Raw genomic sequence first — 13,822 nt, 5'->3', positions numbered from 1 at the left:
TCGGAGACAGAGGCCTGTGGCGACAGCTTCCCAGCCCCTCACCCCAGATGGGCTAGAAGCGCCTGCCAGCTAATGGCAGGAGAATGGAGGCCACAGTGTGGGCTCAGCAGCAGCCTGAGAGTGACCAGCCAAGAAAGTGGGACAGACTGAGCATGAGGGCCTGGCTCCTCAAGGCACTGTGTCGTCGCCATGCCCTGGGAAATGTCCCTGCCCCAGGGAAGGACGTGGGACAAGGACCTCATTTACAACACTCAGAGCAAGATGAGCATGTGGCAGCCCGTGGCAGCCCGTGGCAGTGTTGTTTACAATGTGGCGGTAAGCCACGTGTGGAGCCCTGGAACTCCACGGGGTACTCGTGCAAGAGCGGCTGGTTAAATCCGCCCTGCAGGGAAGTGACACCCACCCTACCTCACCCAGAGGCCGGTAGCTCAGCTTCTCCCTGAAGCAACCAAGATCTTTGGGAGAGATGCCACTGTCCCTACCTCCTCAAGGCAGGGCTGCATGGTGAGAATTGTGTCCCAAGGACTGTGCGCAGGAAAGTGACCCTACACCCAGCACAAGCCTCCTGCGCATGCCCAGCACCCCAGGGCAACTCTTCCCTCACCCTGAAGAGACCCTTACCCTCGGGCACCTTCTAGAAGCCAGCCCTTGCACACTGCAGAAAGCTGTAGAATATTCACCCCCCCCCCAGAACACCAGAAATTCCTGCCTGCCACCACATTATACACTCTGTCAGCTACAGCACCCCAGCCTTGGACCCAGGAGTCACCCTTTAGCCGCATCCTGCCCCTGGGTGCCCAGAACTGGCCATCCAAACAGACCCAGCATTAGCATCCCTCCCTGGGAACACAGCTTGGGCCGCATGAGACCAGCGGTGGCTATGAAGGCAGCCCGATGCACGACTACAAACCTACTCAGAACGCCGAGTTGCTGTTGCATTTTGTTTGTAACTCAATTGTATGAGAGCAGACGTTGTAAATGGCGCCCATATCACAGAGGCAAAGGTTAATGGCAGGGGTGGCAAGGTGGCTCAGTAGGTGAAGGTGCCTATCACACAAGCCACACAAGCCACACAAGCCACACAAGTCACACAAGCCACACAAGCCACACAAACCACACAAACCACACAAGTCACACAAACCACACAAGTCACACAAGCCACACAAGCCACACAAACCACACAAGTCACACAAACCACACAAGTCACACAAACCACACAAGTCACACAAGCCACACAAGCCACACAAGCCACACAAGTCACACAAGCCACACAAGCCACACAAAACCACACAAGCCATACAAGCCTGGGGAACTGAATTTGATCCTAATGTAAAGGTGGGGAGAGAGAATTAGCTCCACAGAACCATTCTCTTCTCTCCACATGTGTGCTGTGACATGTGCACCCCAACACATACATACACACACAAGTCATGCAAACATGTGTTCAATAATAACAATAACAACAACAACAATAATAATAATGATAAATAATTATTTAAAAAGTCTATACACCTCTCACATCCTTGGACAGTGAGGCCAGTCCACTCCCCAGTGCTGCTGGATGACAGTAGCTAAGAGACGGCATAGCTTGGTTATGGGGAAATTATTCAGCTGGCCTATTCTTACAGCCTGCAAGGGGTCCTTGTACACTGTGGCCTTTATGGGATCAATGGCAGAAATATTAGCTGTCACTCTCCTTCTGACCGGAACAGCAGGGTCACCACATGTCACCACATGTGCTCCAATGGGTCCCCACTTGTCAGCCTAACACACCATAAAAAACTAAAACCGTGACATTGTGCCCTCAGAGCGTGTCACCTCACACCGAGGGCGGGTACCAGGGGTCCGGGAAGGACCCTGAGCAGCCATAAGCACCGAGGCAGGAGTGTGTGACCACAAAACCCTCCCTGGAATCCCTCCGTGTGGTTGCCAGGGCACAAGGCCCCGAGGGACACTGAGTCTGGGGCAGGTCACAGTGACAGCACGGGGTCGGGGAGGGTGGGTGCTACTGGCACAACCAAGAGCCTAGTACTTGCTTGCTGAATAATTAACAGCAAGCCGAACCGAACACGCCAGCCTCCTGAAGAGGGTGGCACACGCCGCGGGCCTGCTGGCCTGGAGGAACATACCCAGGATGGTTCCAGGGCCCAGGTGGCTGTCCAGTCCTGACACTCCCTCATCATCCTGAAACCAGCAGGCCTGGGCTTTGGGGGGACCCTTGCTCCTAAGCAGCAGTTGCTCCAACTGTCTCCTAGCTACTTCCCGTTCTCCACCCACCCTGGCCTCCCTCGGGGTCCCAGTCCTAGGTCCTGTTTCAGGCCCGCTGCTTCAGAAATGAGTTGTCTCCAGCCGTGTCTGTTTCCAAATGCTCATCGATTTTAGCCTTTGTTTTCCCAGATTCCCGTCACAACCGGTTATTGCAGGTGATGGATAGGAACTCACCCTGCACTAAGCTGTCCGTGGCAGATGCGGCCGCAGAGCCAGAGGCTTGGGGAGGGCTGTGGGCGTGGGAGTGTGTGGGTGGGCTGCAGGACCAGCAGGCTTGGGACCAGCAGCCACCATGCTGGCTACCTCCTGGTGGGGCAGCTCGGAGGCCTCATCCAGCCCAGCATCCCCAGTGTGAAGCTGAGGAGCAGACTCTCAGTGGCCCCGCCTCCATAGCTGTTCTAGAGGCTTCCATGGTTGAGTTTTTATGAAGTGACGACGGAGGGGAGACCCTGGTCTTCCTGAGCTCCCAGTTCTGGTCGGGACAGAGCTTGGCTGCCCCCTCACCCCCAGGTTTGCCTCTGTTCCACCCACTCCTTATTTCTGGCTCTTCACCCAGGGCCATCCAGAGAAGAAACCCAGTGTTCATGCTGTAATCTGCTGAAGAAATTGGCTCACAGGGTTGTGGGGCGGCAAGTATAGATTTGGGGTAGCAGGCTACTGGCTGAAACCTCAGCAGTAGAAGATGCACCTGAACCCTAAACTTGACACAGGCTGGAGATATCACAGAGAAAGGAGCTTCAGTTGGAGAATTGCCTCCATGAGATCCAGCTGTGGGGCATTTTCTCATTTAGTGATCGTGGGGGGGAGGGCCCCTTGTGGGTGGTGCCACCCTTGGACTGGTGTTCTTGGGTTCTATAAGAAAGCAGGCTGAGCAAGCCAGGGGAAGCAAGCCAGTAAGAAACATCCCTCCATGGCCTCTGCATCAGCTCCTGCTTCCTGCCCTGCTTGAGTTCCAGTCCTGACTTCCTTTGGTGATTGATGAACAGCAGTGTGGAAGTGTAAGCTGAATAAACCCTTTCCTCCCCAGCTTGCTTCCTGGTCATGATGTGTGTGCAGGAATAGAAACACTGACTAAGACAGTTGCACTGAGTGCAGCTGTCCTGCCGACCCCTCGCCATTCATCTGACCTGGGATCTCCTCCAGGGGCAGATGAATGACAAGGGACAGAGCTGGGAGCTAGGATGATCGCTGACCTGTGAGGAGGGAGGCCTGGACTCGGGCTCAGCCGGGAACTGGTGATCTGATAAGGCTGTGACACTTGCTGGCTGAACTGCCCCACTGTTGGTCAGAGGCATGAAGATGACAGAGCGCTGTCTGAAGGTCCTGGTGCATCTCGGGCAGCAGCAGCACCATGCCCCGCTACTTACACAGCCTGCTCAGTGCTGATGATGTAACCGAAACTCAGAGACACTCGCCAGTCCCAGGGGCCACCGAGCCCAGCAGCCTGGGCATCCTCATAGGTGGGCACGGCTGGCTGCCCACCCACATACGCAGCATCAGTGTAGGTACCAGACCTACTTCAGTTTACACTGTCCCCACACAAGGCCGTCTGATGACTGCCCTCAAGCTGGAGTCTCTGTGACCCCAGGAGAAGGGGAAGGGGCTGTGTCCACTCCTCCTGTCCATATTCCTGCCCAAGGGGTGGGGAGTCACAGGGGCTGGAGGCCGCTTTGCAGCAGGGAACCTCAGGGCCCAGGCTTCCCCCAGTCCCCACCCCGCATCCCGAATCTCCCCTCAGCTTCTGCAGTCTGTTCCAGACTCGTCCCCGTGCCCAAGGACTTAGCCGTGCTGAGGCAGGCCTCTGGCTGATACTTTCCACACCAAGGGAAGAAGATGGCCCTGCCCACCCTCCCTGGAGAACAGGGAAAATGAGGACTGTCCAGCCATAGATGTGAGTGTTAATCTAGACTCAATCCTGCACCACCCCCAGAGCATGGCAGAAACCAGGAAGGGCGGGGCGCACAGTGGAAGGAAACGGCTGTCATGACCTCCTGAGACGGAGTAGGTAGCTCAGAAGGAGACAGTCTGAGAGAGGAAGCGTTTACAAACTTTGAACCTCTTAAGACATCTTAAGCCTGAGGTCAGGCTGGAAAGAGTGCAGCTTCAGTCGTGAGCCTGCCAAGGGCTGTACTGGGCTGGTCGGACTCCAGGGAGATGGCATGTGGCTTCTCAGGACTCTGGGAGTCTGTTTGGTGGAGACAATTTACAAGCATCTGCAGAGTGAACACTGTGGCCTGTTGGTCAGAAAGCATGGGTTCCCTGTGAAGGTGAAACAGGTATTCGCTGCACCTAAGGAGCTGGGGAGTGGGGAGCGGGGTGGGGGGTGGGGGGTGGGGGGGGCGGGGACGGGGTGGGGTGGGGTGGGGGCGGGGGAGCACACAGTGGGGCAGGAAGCACACTGCTCACCACCACCTGCTTCCTTCTCTCCCAGCATGAAGAGCCACAGCTCCAGCCTCGGGTGTGGCACTGGAGTCAGAGGGTAGCAGGTACTCCTCACCCTCAGGCAGGACTGGGAGCTGCAGGCCCCCCCACACCCCATCACTCCAGAACCCCCCAGAAAACATCAGAAGAGACTCTATGGCAGAAGTATGATGCTTCATTCAATAACTTAAAAAAAAAAGATACAAAAGAATTCCAGTATAAAATACATAGCAAATTAAAATATATTCTGTTCATTTAAAAAATCTAGTAAGAAAAACATAATTTTGTTATTGGAAACGATTTATAAAACACAGTTTGTTCTAGATGACGACAGCCCGAGATTCGCAAGGTGTAAACACAGCCTTGTGCGTGCCACAGGCAGATTGAGCCCCGGCTGTGACCCCTGGGAGGTTCACATCCACTCACAGGATTACTCAGCTTAGCAGAGACGTGGCCAGGAACGCCTTTGTCCCCTCTGCACTCAGCCAGCTCCATGGGCCACGCAGGCCAGTCCCGGAGTCACAGTGACGTCTGCAGGGAGGGGCACTCTGGAGGCGCACCGGCCTCGCAGCTGTCCCCTCACTGGTAGAGGACCTTCACGCAGAATGTCTCTTCGTTCTTGTCCTCGTGGTCATTGATGTAGATCAGGACCTCCTCCTGCCCGGGGCTGCCACTTGGCAGGAACCGCAGGCCGATGGTGTAGGTTTCTCCTCCCGCCACCTGAAGGAGCACGGAGTTTCAGCATCTCCTCACCTGGCGCTCTTCTGCAATAGCTTCTAGAACTGAGACGGGCGGGTCACCACGTGGGTGAGACACTCTTACCTAGGGCACATCCGGGCTGCTAAGACCCAGCACCAGGGACTGACGGAGGCTGTGAGGACCAGACAGCCCTGTGCAGGCCAAGGATGCTGCTGCCTGGTGCTTACTCAGGGCTGTGGCGCCGCCCCTTTCCCAGGCGCCGCCCCTTTCCCAGGCACCGCCCCTTTACCAGGCACCGCCCCTTTCCCAGGCGCCGCTCTGCAAAGGCTTGTGGGGGCCCCTTGACCTACTAACAGACAGCCCCATGCTCCCATGCTATCCACTCGAACCCTCACAGTTGTGTCTCCTTTCCTAAGAGGAAATCCACCTGCCTGTGGTGACACTGGAGATCAGGGTCTTCCACTGGAGGGCAGAACGATGTCACCTGCCACCTGAAGCACTTCCCAGGGGGCCTAAGTGACCCCAACTTTCCAGAGCCTGCCAGCTGGGATCCTAAGGACTATCTCCTGCCACGCCCCTTGCCACACCCCAGTCCGCGGGGCAGCACCTGGAAGGAGTCTTCCTTGAAGTGCAGCAGGTCGGGGCGGTCACTGTGCAGCCGGTAGGTCCTCCGAGAAGGGTAGGGGTTAGTGTAGGTGATCCTTTTGTTGGAAGCCCTTCGTGTCCCCGGCCGCCATGGTGATCTCGAAGGCCTGGGGGAGGGGTGGGACAGAGACAGTGGCTGCTGGTTCAGCGCAGCTGCTCCTCCTGGCCCCAGATCCTTCAGGACCAGCCTTCTGGAACCATCCAGGGCCCTGGATCTGGGTAGCTGGGTCCCAAGGCCAGGTCATGCCACCACCCACGAGACACAACAGAGGTCCTATGATGCCTTTGCCCCCGACACCTGCAGACCTTGGAAATGAGCGGCTGGCGGCAGGAGAGGCACACGAGCCACGAGGCGACCAGCTTGGTGGTAGTCCACGTCCACCAGGTTGAGGTGGACGAAGCGGCTGCCAGCCCTCCGCGGCCTCACGCCCACGTGCAGGTCCTGTACCCCGTGAGGTGGCAACACAAAGACGCCGGCAGGGTCTGTCTTCAAGGACAAGGGAGAGGTCAGGGCACAGCCCCCTGTGGTGATGCAGTCCATGACAGCCACCTCATCCCCAACACCACACCAGGCAACGGCGAGAAGCAGTTTCCATGAAGGGAAGCTCAGTGAGGAGGAGCTGTGGAAACTGCCACCCGCCACCCCTGTGCTACTGCTACGGCCCACCATTTCCAAGCTTCTGCACGCCAGGCGAGGACAGACCCTGAGCAGCAAAACCACCCCCAACCCCGCCTCAGGAAGGGCCATACCTTCAGTTCCTGAGGGTGGGAGGTGAAAGCTCTCACTTTCCTAACGGTCTGTGTCCCCCGCAGGACGAGGGACAGGCGGGTCAGCTGTCCTGCGACACAGGAAACATCCACGCGCTGCAGGGAGTGAAGGCAGACCTGCCACGTCTGCACGGGCACCGCCAGCCAGCGATCCCTGCAGATGACAGGGGCCGTCCACACAGCTTTAGCAGAAGGACTTCGGTGGGGGCGGGGGGGGAGGGACTGGGAGCCAAGCGGCCACAGGCGGAGCTGCACAGAGCGGTGGGAACGGACCCGAGAGCTAGCTGCCTGGACTCTCTCAGGATGGGGCTGTGGTGGGGCCCACAGACCTGCACCCAAAGCCTGATGTCAGATGTCAACCGCAAGATTCCATGACAATACGGTAAAATGGGACAGGGTGGCACGTGTTCACCGGCTGCTACGAGGAGCCACTGAGAAAGGTTTATATGGTGTGTGCAGTACACAGCCCCTCGCCCTTGAATAGAGCTGATTCCCACAGCCCCCACTGTCAGAGGTCCTGCAGGAGGCATCCTAGGCTGCCCCAGTTTTAAAGAACTCCCAGAGGGCTCCCACAGGAACTGTTTAGCTGGGTGAGAGGTCAAGGCGTGGCCTGACCTCCTTCCAGCCACGGACAGCGGGGCTGGGCCCCAGCTGTCAGTACAGATCATCTGAGGGACGTCTTGGACTGACTCTGGGCTGGAAAGTCGCACCGTCCCTTCCTGGGCTACTGTGCTATTATGGGATAGAATATGCTATCAGCAAGCCCCACCCCCAACCCCGGATGGCCTCAGAGCCCAGCCTGAGTCCTCCCTTGATGCCTGGCACTGACTGCCCGTTTCCGGCCACTTCCCCTGGTCCCAGGGATTGTGCTTACGCATAGATGATGACAAAGAAGTCTTTGATCTCCGGGCTCGGACCGCTGGCCACTTTAAGGAATATGTCCCTCGGCTCACCAGGGCCCTGCCGAGCACAGCGGGAGACACCCGTTGGTTCCCACCCACCAGAGTCGGGCGGGTGAGGTGTGCCAGGCAGGTGTGTGAAGCCCCTCCTGCACACAATGTCTTCACTGTTTTCCTCTCTGCTCGAGAAGATCACAGTGTCTTGATCTTATATTGATTTCAATAATTACATTCCACAGGCTCTGTCTAACTTCCTAAGCAGTCATAATACAATTAGTGCCCTCAGCCTCTGCACAATGGCAATTAGTAAGTGCCTCAAATTACCAGCCTCAGCTCCCTTCTCCTCCTGCCTTTTCTCAAAACTCAGGCTAAGATAATCCAGGAAAGGAACCCCCAGCTCGAGCCGGAGGGGAGGATGCAGGGATGCGGGGAAGATGGGAGGGGCTCCCCCAAGGATCTGCTCAAGCTGGGGCTGATGCGTGTGGCGTACCACGTTCTGGGCCTCACAGATGACATTCGGGTCACTGCATCGGACGTGGACTGGGGGGCCCTCGCCAGGTATCCCCACGGGAGCACCTGGAATGGAGAAAGGGATTAGTTCTGCCACTTACCCGAGTGCGCGTGGGGATGCAGATGCTGCCACCCTGGCCCAGCACACTTCTCGGCCTCCTGTCAGGCTGCCAATCAGAGGGCGCGGCGAAACGCAAGCAAAGAATCAATGCCACCAGCCCCACACACCCCACGCCTGCACCCCATCACCAGAGAAGGCTGGCGGCTTCTACTTCCAACCATAACTGCAGATCAGAACTGTGAAGGTGCCACCTGCCACCACAGACACGCCTCCTCCCATCAGCTGAGCCTGCCCGGCGGCGGCAGTCACAGAGCCGTGTGGGACTTGCCTGGAAGCGTGTGCCAGGGAGGCAGGCGGATGGCCTTCTTCAGGAAGGTGAGTTCTGGGTGGTAGAAGCGGAAAACCTGGTCCACCACGTGGGGCTGGGGCTCCACCGTCAAGCACAGCACAGCAATGAGCTGGCCAGTCTCCGCCCGGAAAAGGACCTGCGGACGTGGGTACACAGCGGCCTCATGGGTCCCTCTGGGTGGCCCGAGGATCTCACCATGACCCACAAAGTGAGATGAAAGAAAAATGCCGGAAATGCCTCTGTAAGTACACGGCTGAGGGAATCAGCAGGCTGGACCCAGGATAGCACCTGTCTCAGGGTGCACTTCAGACATGCCAAGCCCTGAGCTTCCCAGACACACTCCTAAAACCCCAGAGGACCAGCTAGCCACCCAGTGCCAAGAGCTACGCCAGTATCTTTTCCACGGGCTGGGATGTGCATGCGCGCAGGATCGCTCACTGCACAGGGGACTCATCCTTAACCGCTCCGGGTTGCACAGGGGCATCAGTACTGTGTCGGGGACAGAGCACTTCGGGCCCTTTGACCCCGTGGAAAAGGAGGCACTGTCTAAACCAGAGGGGGCTAGGAACAGGGACTTCCCTCTGTCGCAGTAGTAATTACAAAACTACTCAGCTACATGGGTGGTGTGACGGGTGGCTTTTGTCATTACAGACAGACGCACACGGTACAAAACATGCAGAGACACAGGTGTGCCCCACACACGTGACACACGTGACACTAAGAAGAGGGGCGGGTAGGAAGCGAGATCTTCCCGAAAATGCACCTTATTTCAGTTTAAATCTGGATTCCAGTAAATGATAGTTGCAACGCTAACCTAAAACTGGCTGGAGACCCCTGGTCCTGCCTTCCCTGGCACTGCGACACAAGGTCAAATGAAGGGCGTCCCTTGCCTACTCTGAGCGTAGCAGGAAGAGCTGAAGAGGTGGCCGACCAGCCGGACACTTGCAGCTGAAGAGGCAGAGGCAAGAGTCTCGCAGGACAAGCTGCACAGGCGGCAGCACAACCGGCTGCCTCGAGGGCCGCAGATGGACAGACGGACGGCCTCTGGACAGGCACCGACCACTGCAGCTGGGTCACGGGCAACAGTGGCAACTAGGACGGTAGCTATAGCAACGCGGGGCGGCTGAGCAGTTCAGAGTGGTCACGGCAGGGACAAGGAGGAATGGCGGCTGTGGAATGACGGAGACTGCAGCTCCCGGCTGCTGCGGGTTCCAGAGACTGCCACGTGTCTGCGGCCGAGTCCTGGATAGCCCAGGCCCGGGGCTGTACGAATGGCTGCCGTCGGGTAAGAAACCCTGACATCCTTGGCTTACACAGAACTAACGCTTGAGCTAAGAGTCCAGCTACCAGAGACCTAGTGAGAGCTGTAGGCTTGTTTCCAGGAAGAGCCCTCGTTCTTCCTTCCTGTCGGTCTGTCCATCTACCCACCCTTCCATCCATCCATCCGTATATCACGCAGTCACAGTCACACAGTCACACAGACACACGCCCCTTTAGAACGCTGCCCAGTGGCCAGGTGCCCAGCTCTGTTTAAGGGGCGGTAGCCAGCAGCCACTAGGACCACTAGCTTCCTGCGGACAGAGTCAAGGCTACGTAGAAGATGCCAGGGCGGTCCATCCATGCTGGACCCTGGCATGGGCTGAGCCACTGTCTGGGCATGGCTGAGGCCTCCTGGTCCCTGCCACATCTTATTCCAGTCTGGATCCCACCCAGGAGGGGAGAGGGGTTTGGCTTGAGGTACTCAGAGGCTTGACTTGTGCCAAGACTGAAAACGCAGGACATCTTGAGCCGCCCTACCTTGGCGTGTTTCGTAGGCATGGCGCTGCACTTCCAAAGGGGTCCAGACTCTGTGTCCTTCTCTGAGATCATCTCAGCAGGGGCCTGTGAGACGTGGAGCAGCACAATGGGGTGGGGTGGGGCGTCTCGTGGGGCTCTTGCAGCTGGATGCTGCCTACAGCCCCGCCCACCAGGCCCAGCCACTGCCCTGTGGCCTGTCCAGGGAGCCAGCTGGAACTATGACTCTGCAGGAGGTCAGAGCTTCAGCGTGTCCCTCCCTCTCACACTCACACATGATTGACATATACCTGCCCTGCTGCCTCTGTGCACAGGAGGGAGCGTACACGGCAGAGGAAGGACAATCACAGGGAGGGCGGCAGGCGTGGCCTTCCCGACACCCACCAGGAGAGACAAGGACCCAGGCTGCTGTGCACAGCCCTGGTGAGGAGAGCAAGTACACTGAGCGAGGAGCGGAGCGGGCACCAGTCACACACACACACACACACACACACACACACACACACACACACACCTCTGTACAGGGATCTGCAAGTGCAGAGACTCGCTCTTCCCATTTGCCACCCGCGCAGCAGTAGACGGCACTCCCCTGCCGTGTCTGCATCTCACCTGTGTGGGAGCAAGCGGGCCCACAGAGAAGCTCTGGAACTTGAGGGGAATGTGGGCAGTCTCCCGGGGTCGCAGGTAGAGCTGGGGCGCCAGGCCCCCACGCAGGTGGAACATGTCCTCCTCCAGGGGCGTGTGCAGGCCGGTGGCCTCCTTGAAGTACCGCCACTCCTGGCTGTCCAGGATGATGCTAGGGGGCGGGGACAATGGGAGGACAGCCTGGGTAAAGGAGAGGCACCCACCATCCAGAGACCCTCAGATGAGGGGGCACAGGCCAGCCCGGCCTCCGTGGCAAAAGCCCATCAGCCCAGAGCATGCACACCTTACACACAGCTGGCCAGGACACACACACACACACACACACACACACACAGCTGGCTGGGTGGCAGCCCTTACCTGAGCTCAGGGCTGTCGATTTCAATGGCCACCGTGTGCTGAGTGTTGTGTGGGTTTTTAAGAGCAAACTCGAAGAACTCGGCCGTGCCCAGTGTGGCGTACAATGTGTGGTGGGTGGTGAGGGCCTGGCTCAGGACCCCAGAGATGCTCTCGGCCTTGGTGCGCTCCCGGTAGGCATCGATGACCTGCAAGTCCCGTGAGTGCTGTGCACGGACACTGTGCTGGGCCTGTCAAACACGAGGGGCCGCATCTAACGTGCTCCCCGAGTCCTTGCTTTCCTGGCCCCCACTCGCCTGCTTTCTTTGGGAATCGACTTCCCCTTTTTTAGCCATGTGGTTTGGAAGTATTTCCTTTCTCCCTTATACCAGGGATCTCAGTTTGTCCAAACAGAACAGAACGTCACATCCCAGCTTGCTGGGAGGTCCCACGTGCGCCTAAGAGACCCCTTTGACCATCAAGAAGGGACACCAGGCATAGCAGAGGAGAAGTGTGAACAGTGACATCAAAAAGGAAAGAACAACATTGCCCAGCTGCCCCCCGCCCCTGCACACACGGTGCTGGGAGCCTGCCTGGGACAAGAGTCCACAAGAGGAGGTGTGAGCCTGGAGGGCCAGCTCAGGGTCCCACTGACCTCGGGCTGGGCCCACAGCTGACAACCAGCCCCAGTGAGGCTTAAGTGCCCCCTGCCTCTCGCTCCTCTGCCTCGAGCCCCCTGCCTCACATCCCCCTGCCTCGCGCCTCCAGCAATGCAGTGGGCTACAACACTGATGTGTTCTCCAACTTGCACTACAATGTGAAGCTAGTCTGCAGGACTTACTGACCCCTGGGGGGGGGGGTCCCCAAGCACCAGCTGCACCCTGAGTCCCCTGGAACCAAGGGTAAGGAGGCTGAGATGGCAGAGGGGCAGGCTGGTGCCTAAAAGGACTCTGGCCTTAAATTCATTTGAAGTAATGACACAGAAGCTCACCCTCCCTCCCTCCCCCCAAGTGCGGGAGACATTTTAGCAAAATCTCTCCTAAGAATTACAACCGGGAAATTTCCCCGGTTGACCCACGAGTCCAAGTCTCTCCTCTCCTGCAAACAGGGAGTAAGAAGGGGGTGAGGGGACCTAGAAAGGGGTGACAGCGTCTGGGGAAGCCCCTCACCAGCACACTGATCCTGCGGCTGTCTGAGTCCCCTCCTGCCTCCTGCAGGCGCACCAACCGCATCCTTTCCAGCTTACGCCTGTGCACCGCATCTGCCTCCTGGCCCGCAGCCCGGGGCCCCTGGCCGGCTGGTGTGTGGGTCAGCAGCATGGCGGCCAGCTCGCTGTCCACATCAGCCAGCCTCTGTGCTTGTACCACACGCTTCCCTATGGAAAGAGCCAGAGCGGGAGTCAGGGGTGGCTCTGTGGAGTTCCGGCTGAGCCACAGGCTGGCCCAGCACGGATCTGCTCTGAGTCATCCTCTGATAAAGATGCAGGCTCAGCCTGGTCCCTCACAACAGCTCCACTTTCACAGTCCCCTCACACCTAAGGACCTCTGACCCTAGTCTTCAGCTAACCCCAGTAGATGGTTTTCTAAGAGAAAAGTCAGATGCCTGGGTTTATAGCTGCAAGACCACATCCTCTACTGGACTGTGGCCTCAGGTATGTCGGATGGGGCGGGGCTCACTGCTGCAGAGACCTGCCTTTCAGGTGCATCTGCAGTGGCTCCTCAGCCCTGCCTGTGGGCCGGAGCACAATCCCCAGGTTTGTATCAGTAATGGGGTTCTTAGAGGCGGCCTGGGTCCAGTACTGCTCTCAGCTGCCCTTGGCTGCCTACGCCCGGGCAACCCCTGTGGGTGAAGGACCATCCTTGGGCTCTGACAAGCAGAAGCTGAACTGGCCACAGACAGCAGTGCCCCCTTCCCATGAGGACCCGGGGCCACTGGTGCCGGTGGAATGTCTCTTGGTGATAAGACCGTGTTGCTGGCCACACGGTAAGAATCCAAGCCAGGCGAATGGAAGGGGCACGCTTCCTTGAGACCTGGCTTTTCCCCCACCTTCCAGGTGACAGTTCCCTTAAAAACCAATACCATCGAAGCTTCCCAGGGCCTGGCCCATCTGTCACCACACAGAGCCAGCCCCCCACTCAGTGCTCGGCGTGGCACATGGCACAGTTGTCTGTTTCCGGGCTCCTCACAGCCATTCTATTTTAAATCCATTTAATTGGTGTTTCTTTTCTCCATGCTACGAGCTGGCTTGGACATCTGATGTGACTGCCCAACTGATCACTTTGTATGTCAGAACTCGGGGCAGGGGCGTGCGGGGGGAGCCCAGTCGGGGGCCCTGTGGGAAGCAGTCTGTGGCTGTGGCCCAGGAGAAAGAGCAGGTGGGGGCGGCCACAGCACATGACAGCTCATTCACCCAGCAGATGCCTCCTCCGG

The 13,822-nt window shown here is 58.1% G+C and overlaps 1 protein-coding gene across 1 annotated transcript in view; it reads right to left on the bottom strand.

The window, feature by feature from the left end:
- Positions 1-4,846: 4,846 nt before the first annotated feature.
- Positions 4,847-13,822, bottom strand: part of Nphp4 (nephrocystin 4) — an 85,264-nt gene continuing 76,288 nt past the window's right edge. Inside the window, 13 exon segments of the mRNA XM_052178300.1 lie at positions 4,847-5,409; positions 5,996-6,097; positions 6,099-6,140; positions 6,340-6,393; positions 6,395-6,520; positions 6,784-6,955; positions 7,676-7,761; positions 8,191-8,276; positions 8,600-8,756; positions 10,418-10,501; positions 11,024-11,210; positions 11,417-11,643; positions 12,562-12,767. Of these exon segments, the coding sequence (XP_052034260.1) occupies positions 5,269-5,409; positions 5,996-6,097; positions 6,099-6,140; positions 6,340-6,393; positions 6,395-6,520; positions 6,784-6,955; positions 7,676-7,761; positions 8,191-8,276; positions 8,600-8,756; positions 10,418-10,501; positions 11,024-11,210; positions 11,417-11,643; positions 12,562-12,767 (1,670 nt within the window). The 3' untranslated portion in view covers positions 4,847-5,268.

The sequence above is a fragment of the Apodemus sylvaticus genome, chromosome 3 (genome assembly GCF_947179515.1).
Source record: "Apodemus sylvaticus chromosome 3, mApoSyl1.1, whole genome shotgun sequence".
Taxonomy (NCBI): domain Eukaryota; kingdom Metazoa; phylum Chordata; class Mammalia; order Rodentia; family Muridae; genus Apodemus; species Apodemus sylvaticus.
The sequence above is the reverse complement of the archived record's forward strand: the minus strand, read 5'-3'. Positions and strand labels throughout refer to the sequence as shown.